This window comes from Barbatula barbatula (assembly GCF_947034865.1).
Source record: "Barbatula barbatula genome assembly, chromosome: 8".
NCBI classification, from domain to species: domain Eukaryota; kingdom Metazoa; phylum Chordata; class Actinopteri; order Cypriniformes; family Nemacheilidae; genus Barbatula; species Barbatula barbatula.
The window spans coordinates 18985635-19000112 of NC_136771.1; the positions used below are offsets into that span (position 1 = coordinate 18985635).

The window sequence follows — 14478 nt, forward strand, 5'->3', positions numbered from 1 at the left end:
AATATTGAACGCCTTATTTGGCGAATCTAGATATAGCCTAGAACAGGGGTTTTATGAAGTCAAGGACCCCGCAAATTCTCTTTCTGAAATATATATACATCTACATATTTTATGTATAAAGAAAATGTAAGCTTTTAGATAAATAAAAAGTGGAAACAATATATTGTCTATATAATCCAACAAAGTTTAATATCACAATGTAAAAATGTTTGTTGTTTTTCTTAACATCCTGAATACGAAAATCGGTACTCACAAAAAACACCCCCACACATTTATAAATATCTGTATTATTACTCATCGGTTCATCCTGCCTTCCCTGTGCTTCAGAAATGGCAACAATTTTCTGACAGTAACAATTGGAAAATACTTTTTTATATATTTGAAAATTTGTACAGTTTTTGTTTAAGTAATGGTATAAGCTAAAAATTTACTTGATCTACATATTATACACTTAAACATTGATGCTGCGTGAAAATAAATATTTCCACGACAGACCGTTTTATCGGGAAATGAGCCAGGGCTGCAGTTAACTTCCGGTCTTTGTTTGGCTAGTGTCTAATTATATAACCACGTATATTTTATTACATTTATGTTCATTTTAATTTATGTTTAGAGCTGCACGATTCTGGATAAATTGAGAGTCCTGATTTTTCTGTTTTAAATAGAGATCACGATTCTCTTACAATTCTGAATGACAATTAAAATTAAAACATCATTTACTAGAGGTTAAAAAAACTGTTTATTTTTACTTCAAATGCAAAAGTTAAACTTCCTAAAAAGTATTAATGCATTGAAATCTGACAAATCTTGACATCTACTGCCATCTTTAGCCTTCCTAGCAGGAGCCAAAATCGGTGGGAAATCGGTGCTCGTTCACGCGAGTGACAATCACACAATGTGTATTATCAAAGACAGACTAGATATATGCAACTGTCGGCAACTCAAAATCCTGCTATGTGAAATGAGTTCTGACTGAAAAATACATCGCCGATGACCTACAGCCAACGAGTAGGCAAGATAAAAGGCAAAATTAGGTTTCGGGGAGGAGACCACAACATCAGCAACCATGACTCCCAATGGGTTGTTTCTAAAAAGGATACAGCAACGGCCGCATTATATGGCCAAAATATTGCCATATAATTACAATAAATTACATTTGCTAATGCCTACACCATCAACCCTACACCTGACCGTACAATAATACAAAAATATAAATCAACTGTTTCAGCGCGACAAAAATTATGCAGTATTGAAGTGCGCATGCCCAGTGGTGGTAGCTGTATCCCTTCTAGTCAAAACCCTCCCATGTTGTGCAAGAACACTGATATCACGTATCACTTCTCGCGTGCGTTTGGTTGTTTGCGGACCAGACAGATGTTAGCAATTCTGACCTGTTGTTAAGTCATGCAGTGTGTAATCTCCTGTCGTCGATCCATCTTTCAATGTGAATACTGCAGCAATGGAATGCTTTGAACGACTTTGAAAATCGGGCAATCTGAACTCGGCATTAGGCTTACTATGCTTTTGGGAAACGCAGCTCTGGCCGACGGGATCAACACGGCCATTGATTGTTAAATTAAATAAACAATTTGTTGAATGGGTCCTGTAGTTTGGTCACATTTAAACAAACCGTATGGTACATTGACATCTAGCGGTTGAGCTTGGTATCGCAGTGTACATTCAAAATATTGGAGAGACAAGTAAAGCCAAGTAACGGTTCGTCTCGGTTTCTTTTGCTTGTTTTCAGAAATAATCTACAGGCCCACTATTGTTTGTGTTCTGGAAGTTAAGTGCAGCCCATGAGCAGTAACATTTGTTTATGCTGTCACTTTGAAACCGTCTATAATTATCACCACAGAATTGTACAAGAGTCAAGTGTCGGGGGAAACAAAAATGTGTTACTGTGTAATTGGCTACAATTAGAGTAAAGGTGGATGTATAAACCAAAAGAGTAACATTTTCGATTCAAATGTATCTTTACGGAAGAGATATAAACACTTTTATGTATATATATATATATATATATATATATATATATATATATATATATATATATATATATGTAACATTTTAAAATTATATTGAAAAAGGGATAATATTTGGTAGATATCTATAATTTCTCCTTTTGGCGTTTATTCTGAAATTCTCTCGGGCTTCCAGAAGGTTTGAAAACCCCTCTTCTTTGACCACAGGAATTCTGCAGACGACAGCTTGAGAACCACTTTTATACAGTAAATGCTACACAGAAGCGATGTGAGCCACTCTATTTTGCACTTTCCTGTGGAACAGCTCAGTTTCCTCCATGTTTATCTAGACCCAATCACAGAAATATTCTCACCTTTTATCTGCCAGAGCAAGGAACTCATACCAACACAGAGAAGACTCAAGACAGACAATTTATAGCTTTCAAGAAAGAAAGAAACATGGTGGTTTGTTTGGGAGTGGAAAGTGTTTGTATGTCAGGATACACATGTCCTACCTTCCTGTAATGGTTGTGTTTTGATGGATATTGGAAGACTACAGGGCCCAGGGCCATGTTTGCTAAGCACGCATACTCGTGTCACATACTCAGTATTTGCCACTAGACCGGTAAGAACAACTGTGGGGTCCATAACATCCGATTCCATTGCAATGTCTGTGCCGTTACTAAAAGTGACAGCGAACCACACGCGGTAACCTTGGATCTGCACGCTGGTTCTTGGTCGCTCCCATCTCAGGATGGCTGATGAGGAATTAATGCTTTCCGCTGTTAAACCAGACAAAGATAAAATGGTTTCCAGAACACTCGTGTTTCCAACTTCTGTCGTCCCTGCAACTGTCACCGTATCCTCAGTCGTCGTTTGCTCCACAGTCGGTATTAAAAGTGTGACCTGAGCGCTCAAGCCGTAACCCCAAACGCTGCGGGCGGCGAGGCGGAACATGTACAGCGCTCCGGGATCCAGAGATTGGATGCTGTGTGTGCGTTTGTCATCATCTAGCTCCAGCAACGTGAAGGTATCTGAGGTGGGGTCGGCCAGGCCATATAACAGCCTGTAACCCAGCACGGGGGATAGACCCTCCAGCGGAGGCAGCCAGTTTAAGTGGACAGTTCCATCTTCCGATGATGCAACTGTCAGCAAGGGCAACCCTGGCACTATGAAGCAGAAAATAGTGGAGTAATTTAATACCATAACAATGATGTAGCTGAGTCATAATGAATCCGTTCCAAATCTAGTGCGCTTACATGAGCAGTTTTTGAACCTGATACAAGTGCTTTCTTTACGCCATATTTAATTTCTTCACTAGGTTTTGGAACAGACCATAATTATTTGGTTATAGTTAACAAAAAGCGTGCTTTTGTGGTTAATAAGCTTGAGTTCAACAAAATAAGTGAATAACCGTGTATAAACACACATGAAGGTTTAGTTCGGATGAGAGTGGGTTTGCTGCGTGGCCCATCGCCTTTTGAGGTGAATGCAGCCACGGTAACAGAATATTCTGTGTTAGGCCACAGATCAGACAAAATCAGCTCCTAAACGAACACACAGACACTATGATACCAAAATGTCCTACAGAAATGATCTAAATTTTATAAAAAAATAAACAGTGAAATTCGGTCCAGCTAAGTGTACTCACATATTGTTGTGAATCATTCTGTGGCTGCAACAGTTCCAAAAACAAGACATAAATAAAAGTCAAAATGAACGGTAGACGTAATCTGATTATTAACAACACAATGAATAAAAACCAGCTGAGAATAATTAGTGTGAACGTTTTATAGGAGCGATTCTGTGATGGTTATCACAGATTCTGTTTTAGTAGGCAGTTAATAAAAAGACAATGATGTTATATGACGATTAAAGATAAATTAAAGTCCTTTCAAAGATCATTAGTCAAGCTAAAAAACCCCTGAAATCTTATCGCTGAAAAACAAACAACTCAGATCGAGTGATAGTTGAGATCTGCATTGTATTGCAGGTAGTGCTGTGTGTAAATTAGAGAAAGTAAAAGTGAGTCCATTATCATTGGTCTTAAAATTGTGTGGAGCCTTTCCCAACTATATACAGAACAATGGTTCCGACGGCCATGTAAAATATAATATTTTACTATAATATTAAAGCAGCAAATACATCACTTTTTCTGTCTAAAATAAACAAAAATCAGTGTTATGTCTTCCTACGTTACTCTAAATTGCAACAGTAAGCTTATAATAATGATATATAATTTGAGCTGCTGGGTACGATTTCTCCTGAATTTGTCAGTTCGATGTCATTCGACACGTAAAGAAAAGTACTTAAAGTGACCCGCAATTTTATGTTTTAAAGTTGGCCATGGGGCAAAAAGTACAAACTGCAGCTTAAACATTTTATTTATTAAAACCATAAAAAGTCATAATAAAGGGCCATCAAACTATAAATAACTGCAATACATATTTTTTTTGTTTCAAATTAAGTATTTATACGTTCATTTCAACTTGAAAGTGACCAAAAATGTATAATTTACCATTAACACCCATTCAATCTAACTTTGGGACTGTAGCTATCATTTACATTTTTAAGTGCTCAATTACTGCTTCATTTTTGGTGACTTTTTCCGATCACCTAAACAATATGCTAATGTTTTCTCTTTAATGTCTTTACTTTTTGAGAAAGGAAACTTTTGGCAACTGGGAGTGATTTGACAAAGAAATGCATACATCTGGAAATAAGTGCCGCTGCACATAATGCCTTCAAAAGTGTGTGTCGGCGAGGTGTATTCCCCTACCTGTGAGCCTCTCAACAGGAGTTCCTTAATTCTGGGAGAGACAGTTCTTTCCCCCGTTGTGCATCTGACGTATGTCACCTGGTAACCACGGATCACTCCATGCTGTCGCTCAGCAACTGGAGGTTTCCATGACACTCTGGCAGAGGTGGCATTTAAGACCACCACATCCACAACCCGCGGCGGTGCGCTGGGCACTGAGGGGCATTTGAGGACAAGGTACATGTGGTTACATCTAAACACTCCTTCCAGTTCACATGAGAAGGAAAGTGGGTGAGGAGAAGATATTTGATGCTGGGGAACGGATCATTTATCTTGATAAAACGTTCTTCAAGACCTTTTTTTAAAGTTTGCTAAAAATGAACCCAAATGCTGTTATTGTTTTCTGTAGAGTACAAATGATCTGATCTTGTGATCAACAAGGCAAAAAATGCATTTATGTGCACAGATGAAAAAATAGGAGATTAGGAAAGATGTTGCTTTAGGACAAGGCAGGTGTTTGGAGGTCAGATGTGTGTTTGGCAGATAAAGGAAGGAGAGGCTCAGCTTCAGGTCAAGAGGTCAGGTTAATCGTATGTTGTCCTGGAGACGTACCGTCATCCTGTGTGCGTACCAATACAGGTAGGCTCTCTGGCCCTTGACCGGCATCCATGTGGGTGGCGACAGTCACAGAGTACAGGGACCGTTTCCTCAGTCCCTCTATCCGGTAGCGGAAACAGTTAGATGGGATGTCCAAGATCCTTTGTACGGGGTCATTCTCTCTTTCTACAGCCACATAGCGGATGGAGTACCCTGTTATGATTCCATTTTCATCGATGAGGGGTGGAGCCCAACTGAGCAGCAGACTTGTGGAGGAGGGGCTTACGCATGTAACTTCCTGGGGAGGAGGCCCGGACGCTGATTTGTGGATGAAGCGAGTGGGTTTGTGTTTTGAGATATCAGTGGTTAGTTTTAGTGTTGGTGTGAATGCCAATGGTTGGAAATGAAATCAGGAGAAAAAGACACAAAAAGGCACACAAAATGACAAAAACAGACACAAAAAAATGATAAAGAAAATACCTATTTTTTTATTACAAAAAGGTTGTATTTGTTAACATTAGTTAATGCATTAGTTAACCTGAACGAACAATAAACAATAGCCTACTTTTAGAGCATTTAATTATTGGCAACTAACATTAACAAAGAATAATAAAAGTTTAAAAAGTTTTGTTCATTGTTAGTTCATGTTAGCTAATGTTAACATATACAACCATATTTTCAGTGTTCCCAACCTAAAATTAGACTGTAGATAAACAGTAAACTGAAAATAACACACAAACACATGCAACATGAAACTTACCTGTTTAGCTTAATCTTTCTAGATCCATCCATTGAGTGTCTCATATTCTTAACTGCTGCCCATACTTAACCCATTAATAAACCAGGAACCGTTAAGAAAATATCAACTGTATCCCACAAACTATAATGCTCCAATTATAATAACCAGAAATGGCAAATGCAGCAATGCAACTCTTGATTTCTATTCATTTTATATATATATTTTATAAGTATTAAATATATATATACGAATAGCCTGTAGCATGAAAGGAGTCTGTTATTAATAAACAAATAAATAAGTGTCTTTATTCAAAATATGTTCTACATACTTATCAGACTCATTGATCATCTGTCAAGTATAAATGCAGGCGGGCACAATAACTCTTTTGGAGGCATGATTGTGAATGAACCCGCCTGAAAAGATCAACTCAGGTCAGCATGAATTTCCATGCCTCCATAAGCTTATTTAAAATGCAAACTGCGTCTAAAACCCAACACATTCTATTTTTAAGCTGTTTTGACCAGTACATACGTGTCTGTGGAGTCTGAATGTTGATTTCACCGGTGAATGCCCCCAGGCCGTGTTTACTGCGAGCTGCTAGCTGGAATATGTAGGTGGAAAACGGCTTCAAATTCTTTATCAGATAACTGGAGCAGGGATCAAATGATATTTTCTGGAGGAGAGAAACACAAAGTTTAGACTACGGTCCAAATAACAAGGCACTAGAATCCGTAAACTCATGTGTGTGTCTGTGTGTACCTGCTCTGGCTGGTCTCCAAGCCTGTATATGAGCTCGTATCCCATAATGGCATCTGTGCCACTGTGTGCCGGAGGGATCCATGACAGAAGAACGCTGGTCTCTGATTTCACCTCTGCCTTCAGTTCAGTGGGCTGAGATGGGACTAGAAAGCAAGGGAGGCAGAAAACGATACTGAGAGAATGATGTAACAAAACAGAAACAAACAAAAGTTGCAAAAACATCGAAATTGAAATAACGTTCCCCACAACAACCTCTGCTGCTTACCTCCTGTCCTGGCAATAATATGCAAGTCGCTGGAAAGCGGTCCATCCCCCACTGCGGTAAAGGCAAGAACTCGAATATAATAGGTTTTGTTAGGCGTCAGGTCCCGAACGTTCAAAAAATTTGCACCTCGAACCATTTCCTTCTCCCATTGGCTCACAGACAGCGATGGATCTGATGTGTAATAAACTCTGTAGCCGACCACCTGACCATTGGCCTCCTCTGGCTCCTCCCACTGCACCATCGCCGTGGAACCGCTCAGCATGCGACCTCTAACACGGCGCGGAGGGGAACTCGGTGCCTGCTCGGCCGTACGGGCTTCCACCGTTTGACTTGGAGGGCCGCGGCCAATCGAATTCACCGCAACCACCCGGAAATGGTAGTGCGAGTAGGGGCTGAGTCCACCCACGCTGTATCGAGTCGTTGCTATGGCGTCGATTTCTTTGAAAGGGTCCGTAGAGGAGGTTGTGCGATACTGAATGATGTAATAAGAAACAGGAAGCGGATTCCCGCTGTCCCACATCAGAGTAATGCTGGTGGCAGATGGCTCCATTATAACAGGAGCTCCTGGAGGATTGGGAAGGGCTAGAGAAAGAAAAAGTTAAATGTGAAAGAAGGATAGATATTGGCAAATAGAAGAGGATGATACATAGTAAAACACTAACTGGACAATATCTGGCCTTTTAAAAATTTTATTGGCATTAGAGGATCACTTTCAACTACTTGGCCCACAGATTTGTGCGGTACCCTCGAGTTCATATTAGTACATCAGAGGGACATTTTTCTGTACATAAAGGGTACACATAAGCCCCTATAAAGGGTAGCCCACCATCCCAGTGCGAAATTGGGTACATTTTTTATAATTTTTTCTTAACAGTGATGCAGTGCTCCAAGTCAGTTTTAAGAACTTATATGTCAATTTACTTTGTTATGTGGGCATTTTTTTGTAAATACTATATAAAATCTTATACTATCATACAGTATGTATATTTACAGTAGTAGACAAAAGTAATGTCCAATTTTGGAAAATGAAAATTCTTGCTTAATTCTTGGTAAAGAAATCTCAATTTGCAGTAACATTTTTGTCTAATTGCGTTTTTTTACAAAATATTACACAAAAGAATGGCTTTGTAAATAAAAAGAATCAACAGAATATTTATAAGTGGTCACATTTTTGCCTAAAGTACGTACATTATTTCCTGTCAGTTTTACTAAAATCTAAATCCTTGAAACACTGTATTTGCATTTTTTTGTATCATATACTTCATATTTGAATTGTTTAATATAACCTTAGGTTACATTAAAAGTAAATATTGTACAATATGTGCCCTCCATACATCAGTATTAGCCATCCTGTATGTGGTTCTGTGAATAGGCAGCATCTTAAGGCATTATACTTTCTAAGATCCCTCATTTTGGCCAAAATCTAAGAATTGAAGGCAACTCCTAATTCATCTAATGAAAAGTCATGTATTTGTATTTTATAAGAGTATTGCATTGTTAACATCAAACTCTAGTGAAACTGAATGTGAGCGACTGGGAAGCAGTGTTTGAGTTGTTGCATGCGGATTATTTGAATTGATCACTTGAGATTCCATTTCATTTATGGATGCTGCCCAAAGAGGTAGCTGTCTATGCAACAAACTCTCTAGGAAATGAAATAGAGTCATACATATCAGTCATCGGCAACACTTGTTGTTCCAATAAATCATCATCGTTCACTGAAAAACATTTGCCCACCAAACAGTACTGTACTAGGATCTTTGTCATTGTGATGATTCGCCAAAACATTATTTTCTAATAACATTATTTCCCAAACCTTCAAACAGTCTAAAATTTAACTTCAGCCTACCTTTAACCGTGATCTGGGCAACTGTATCTATAACTCCTAAAGTAGACATGGCCACACACGTGTAGTTGGCAGATTGGCGTACGTCAGTGAGCTCCAAAACATTCCGCCCAATAGGCATGTCATCTTCTGGTGTCAAATCCTCGACTCCCAGCATCCATTTGACATATGGCATTGGAACGCCCACGGCCTGACAGGAGATATTCACGCTTCCTCCCGGCATGATCTCATAATCCATTGGCGGCACAGAGAAGCGAGGTGGGATGCGACGCACTGTGGGTGTGAAAAAACGTTTATTAACTCATGCTAAAGACATTTTTAATGCAACGGAGAGCACCGCGTCTCCTTTTGGCAACATGTATAAACATTGACAGCATGGTGCTGTAACTTCACTATATAGTGGCACTTAACCAATAATTAATTTAATAAATTAATATTATTACTATTGGGAAACGTTCATGAAACCTGTCATTAATATGAAACTTATATTTTACTTTAAAATAAATAAAAATAAGCATTTGCAAATATACGTTTATGGTAACACTTTACAAGGTTTAACATTAACAAGGATTAATACATGCTGAAAAACTATATCGCTCATTGTTAGGTCTTTGTTAGTTAATGTATTTTCTAATATTAACAAATGCAACTTAATTTTTATTACAATTAAGTATATTTTCCCCACAAATTTGTATTACTTAATTGAATTGTTGAAATGTATAAATATATTCTTTTTATAATTTAAGCACTGGGTTGAGATGAGCACACGGCACAATATCACTTGATATTAGCATGATGTTATGGAATGCAGCAAAGCAGGATCAGGTGAAATATGGAGGATTAGTATCGGATGGCATATGCACAATTAGGATCTGGAGAGCGAGCCAGACTAGTGGAGAGGAAGGATTATTTAGATGTGAGGGTCTGAGAAGTCAACCATGAAACACATTCGTTGTTTTAGAGGAAGAGAACTTACCATCTCTCAACTCTACAGAGTACAACGGGATTCCAGCAGTGAGAAATGAGCCGACGAGGACAAAATAAACAATAACAAAATGTGTAAGAGGTAAGGAGATGATCTAAGGAGAAACATCTTTAGAAACAACTAAGAATCAGACACACAGCCTCACAGATTTACTTTGACATTCATCTATTCATATGAATTTGTTAGTTAGCTATTTCTAAATTCTAAAGAATCGGGGGCAGACGCTCAAAGCTGTACCTCTGACGTAAAGGTTAGCCGGTGTCGAGTACCGTGTTCCTTCGCTGTTGGTGGCGACACACTCGTATTTACCCTGATCTGTTTCTTCACTCTGATCGATCTGAAGAGCACCTGGAGACATATACACATATAAAGCCGAAAAACATTTACAACGCACACACGCACACAACTACTAAAAGGATTGGTGAACAGCCCTGTCATTTCAGTTGTTCATGAAATGTTATATAGTTTCAATACAAGTTGACGCCACAAATCCTGTACATAACCACAAAAATGTTGACACCCTTAGGACATACAATGGAAGTCAACTAGTCTGTAAAAAGTCATTTTTGGTTAAAACACTTATTATTTGTAATATAAAATGTGAGCTTCTGGTTTTCTGTTAGCAATGGGATTCCTTAAGGTGGAGATAAAAACAATTTGTGGATATATGACACATCTTGGTCCAATATTGTTTCACACAGTTTGTGACTATGGCATGGTCACCACATTTGTTGAAAATGTGGCTATAATATGCACAGAAAAGGAAATCCTGCGATCCTGTCACATTATTCTGATGTCTAATGTGCTCATCCTAACATTCATCCCAATGTGAAATGTTTTTGTCCCAAAAGATTTACAATAACAGTACATTCATGTTTCGCCTGATTTTGAAGTCAAACTTATTTTCTGTGGCAATCAACAGTTTTCTGCAGATTTTAAAAGAAACAGTAAACCCAAAATGAAAATTTTGTTATTACTTATTCACCCTCATGTGGCTCCAAACGCATCTAACATACTGTCACGAATACGGCTGCCTCAGAGACTCCCGTTTGCAAGCAAAGAGCTTTATCTCCAGAATTCTAACTTTGACTCCATTTCCCAGCGTCCCTTTCAACGCTGATTACACCCACCTCCCAGCGTTTTCTGGCTTCATTGAAATGTTTTGTTTTGCCCTGGCTAACATTTCTGGGTGTTCTTGACATCTGTGTTGGATTTAATGTTGTGGATTTGGATTGTTATTTGGACTACAGACCTTTGCTGCCTGCCCTGACCATTGCCTGCTATATTGTTAGTTTTCTCTACTATTAAAGCTGCATTAGGATTCTCGCACCTCTGTGTCTGTCTAAGTGACTAAGTGTAGCGAAGGCTCAGTCACTAGTGATTAAAATATTTTTTATGTTCCACAATGGAAGCAAGGTAATATCTGTAGCTTAAAACAACATGAACATATGGTCGAGTGATGACACTAATTTTTGTGTATACTGTCCCTTTAAATCGTATCAATCTACTCTATTTATTGTCCCTCAGAAAAAACGCCAAACAAAGTGGCATGTAAATACAAAACCAAGCTGACGTAGAACTATAAATACATATAATAATGATCAGTTATGAAACGAATCCAATATTGCAAAATCCTTCCAGAAAATGCAGAAATACAATAAAAACTTTATCGCAAAACATATTCAGAGTATATTTATATGTTGTAAAAACATATAGTTTTTCACAAAAACGACAGTGTTCACCACAGTTTGAAAAATGTTGATCACTGTATCCCATTTTCACCAAAATGTTATTGATAAAGTTAGCATAAGTAGTTCTTTTATTTTCTATGTATGAATGTACGAACAACTTAAACCGTGCATAAGCAATAACCCTAAAACAAATTATGCAATAATGTACGCAATTGTTAGTGAATGAGACTGTACTGGCTCTACTGTCATCGGCATGAAAAACTATTTCAGTAAATCCTCAATCCAATCATTCCAGCAACAAAACGTCTGTTTGATTTGAATTTACCTTGAAAGAAAACATTTAGAAAACACCCGTGTAAAGAAGAGGTAGTTTTATCACGATCACACAACCCGAACAGAGCATAAACACAGTCTCTGTAAATGACACTGTTAGTCAAACAATGAGGGTGAGAGAGAAATGAAAAGAGAGAGGAAAGAGGGGCGAGAGAGAGAGACAGAGACAAAGAGAGAAGGATAAGGTGAAGATAGATGTGGAGGGTAGCTTTAGTCTCTTACCTCTGATAGGCGTACCCCCTGGATGTGTGAGAATGAAAGCAGATGGGAGATTAAAGAGAAGAGTTAGTGCAGCGAGGGATGAGAAAGAGACAAAGTGAAAGAGAGAAAGAGAGCAAGGGAAACAAAATAGAAAGAGTGCAAGATAACAATTGTAGAAAACAGGGGAGGTGGGAGACTCTTCCTGTCTTAAGCGCAAAGTGCACTTTAGTGCAAGTTTTTCTGAAAAACGTTTATTTGGAATATTCAATCTAGTTGTGTTTCAAAGAGCAAGCATTGACTTAAGACAGGCAGACTCTTACCCAAAGGCCAAAAAGGCTGCGGATTTAGGTGAAAAGCCACTGTAACATTTAGCATTAGGACATTCAAACCTATCTAGGCATAAGAGAAAGAAAGATAAACAATAAAGAGAGAGATTTTTAAAGAGTGAGGGGGTAGTGATGCAGGAAATCCAATGCCGAGGGCAGTGAGTGTTTGAAGAAGTGAAAGAAGAGTCGGTGAAAGAGGGGACGAGAAACGTAATTGAGAGTGGAAGCGAGAGGCTTGAAACCACACGTTAAAGGGGCAGCGCTCGGGTAAGGAGAGCTATCTACAGTATATATGTGACTACAATGTGTTAACACTGTGTTTGTATGTGTTGAGAGAAGGTGAATATACGGTTAGGGGAAATATGTCATGCGCTTTATAAGGGCTTGTGTTTGTGCTTAAACGTGTGTATTTGTGTGTGTTGTGCCTCATAGTAACACACTTACCAAATGACTCTGTAGATTAAAACACACAGAAAGAGAAACAGCACATTTATTTACACACTTAAGCTTCTTGCACAGCAAAAACAGTGTGTTCGAGACTGTGTGTTTGAAGGATATTACGCTTCTAGATATTTTTTAAAGGTGCACTCGGTGGTATTTTACATATTTCATTGGTTCTTATTTATGTTAGTGGTCCTGGAGGTTATAATGCCACCAACTGGTGTGGATGTATGACGTTTCTGTTCTGTCTCGCTACATATCCATGATGTAAATCATATTCTAGTCTAAAATCATTTTACGAAGATTTCCTTTTCTGAATATAATAACAGAGTGCACCTTTAAGCTAATGAAAGAATTAAGAGCACAGAGACGTTTGTAAATGCATCAGAGCACACACCTGAGCGCAGCTGTTTAATCCGCCCGTGAATGTGTGTATCTATGGGGAGGAAATCTTTAAACCAAGTGATCTCTGGGTCGGGCGTTCCGCTGGCAGCGCACAGCATCGTAGCCGTACGAGAACGCTCCACCACCTTCAGCTGCGGACCCATATCTATAGACGGGAAACCAGAGGGAAGCTGGTCCTCTGAAATAAACAAATACAAACACTAGAATTACGCACCCCTCTTCCAACTGGGTCAAACTGGACGAGTGCACAGTTTATACAAAATAATATCCATACTACACCCCACCAAATACAAAACACTTTCTATTAATACTTCCTTCATATAAGAAACTATTTATAATGTTTTATTGTATATGTACTATTGGTTGAAGTAAGTAGATTATGTTGTTATTTTATCAAGCAGTCTTAGGAAGTCTGGTAAATTATGGTATGCAAATATGGTATGGCAATCTTCCGGTACAATCAAAATCACAGCTTGCACATCTGGTCAAAATTGCTGTAAAAATTATGGGTGTAAGAGAATATGTATCAAATAACTTCAATCTTTTTTGAGTCTGTGAGAGTGCAATGTCTCTAATACTGCCATCAGGCAAGCGCTATAGAGTTCCACTCTACAGAGGTAATCGGTACAAGAAATCGTTTCGTACCTGTAACTATTTTAAACATCAAGGTGTAACAAATTGTCATGGCATTTTAATGATTTTGTTTATTGTGTGTTGAATATTGTATACTGTGTCGAAATGCAGCTTTGAGTCCAGGACAAATTTCCTATAACAAAGATAATAAAGTAAAACTCAACCTCTAACTCTATATAGACATCAGAGAGGCAACAACATAAACACACGTGTATATGTAATATTTAGTATAACGTGCTCATATTAGTATTGGTCAATGTTAATGTTTTATATTCAATAGAAACCGATGCTTAAAGTATTGACAAGTTTCAAAAGTATACACTTGTTCTATACCAGGTTATTTATATAAAATACAGTTATTTATCATTCTGTGCTGTATTTACTTTTACAATGTAAAATGTTATGATGTTAGACACCATGTCTACACTGAAAGCAATGAAGCTCCGTGTTGATTTTTTTAAATGATTTTTTGCTACCAATAGGTGAACAGTACACTCAGTTTTGTCACATTCGTATCTATTAAGGTTATTTAGCA

At 38.1% G+C, this 14478-nt stretch overlaps 1 protein-coding gene across 1 annotated transcript in view; it reads right to left on the reverse strand.

Moving 5' to 3' along the window:
- The window catches only part of ptprdb (protein tyrosine phosphatase receptor type Db), a 42658-nt gene that overhangs the window by 15491 nt on the left and 12689 nt on the right, over positions 1–14478 (reverse strand). The window contains exons 5-10 of the mRNA XM_079462961.1: positions 13303–13488; positions 10151–10261; positions 8932–9201; positions 7083–7664; positions 6818–6960; positions 6590–6731 (exon numbers count right to left, since the gene is read on the reverse strand). Coding sequence (XP_079319087.1) covers positions 6590–6731; positions 6818–6960; positions 7083–7664; positions 8932–9201; positions 10151–10261; positions 13303–13488 — 1434 coding nt within the window. The remainder of the gene's footprint in view (positions 1–6589; positions 6732–6817; positions 6961–7082; positions 7665–8931; positions 9202–10150; positions 10262–13302; positions 13489–14478) is intronic.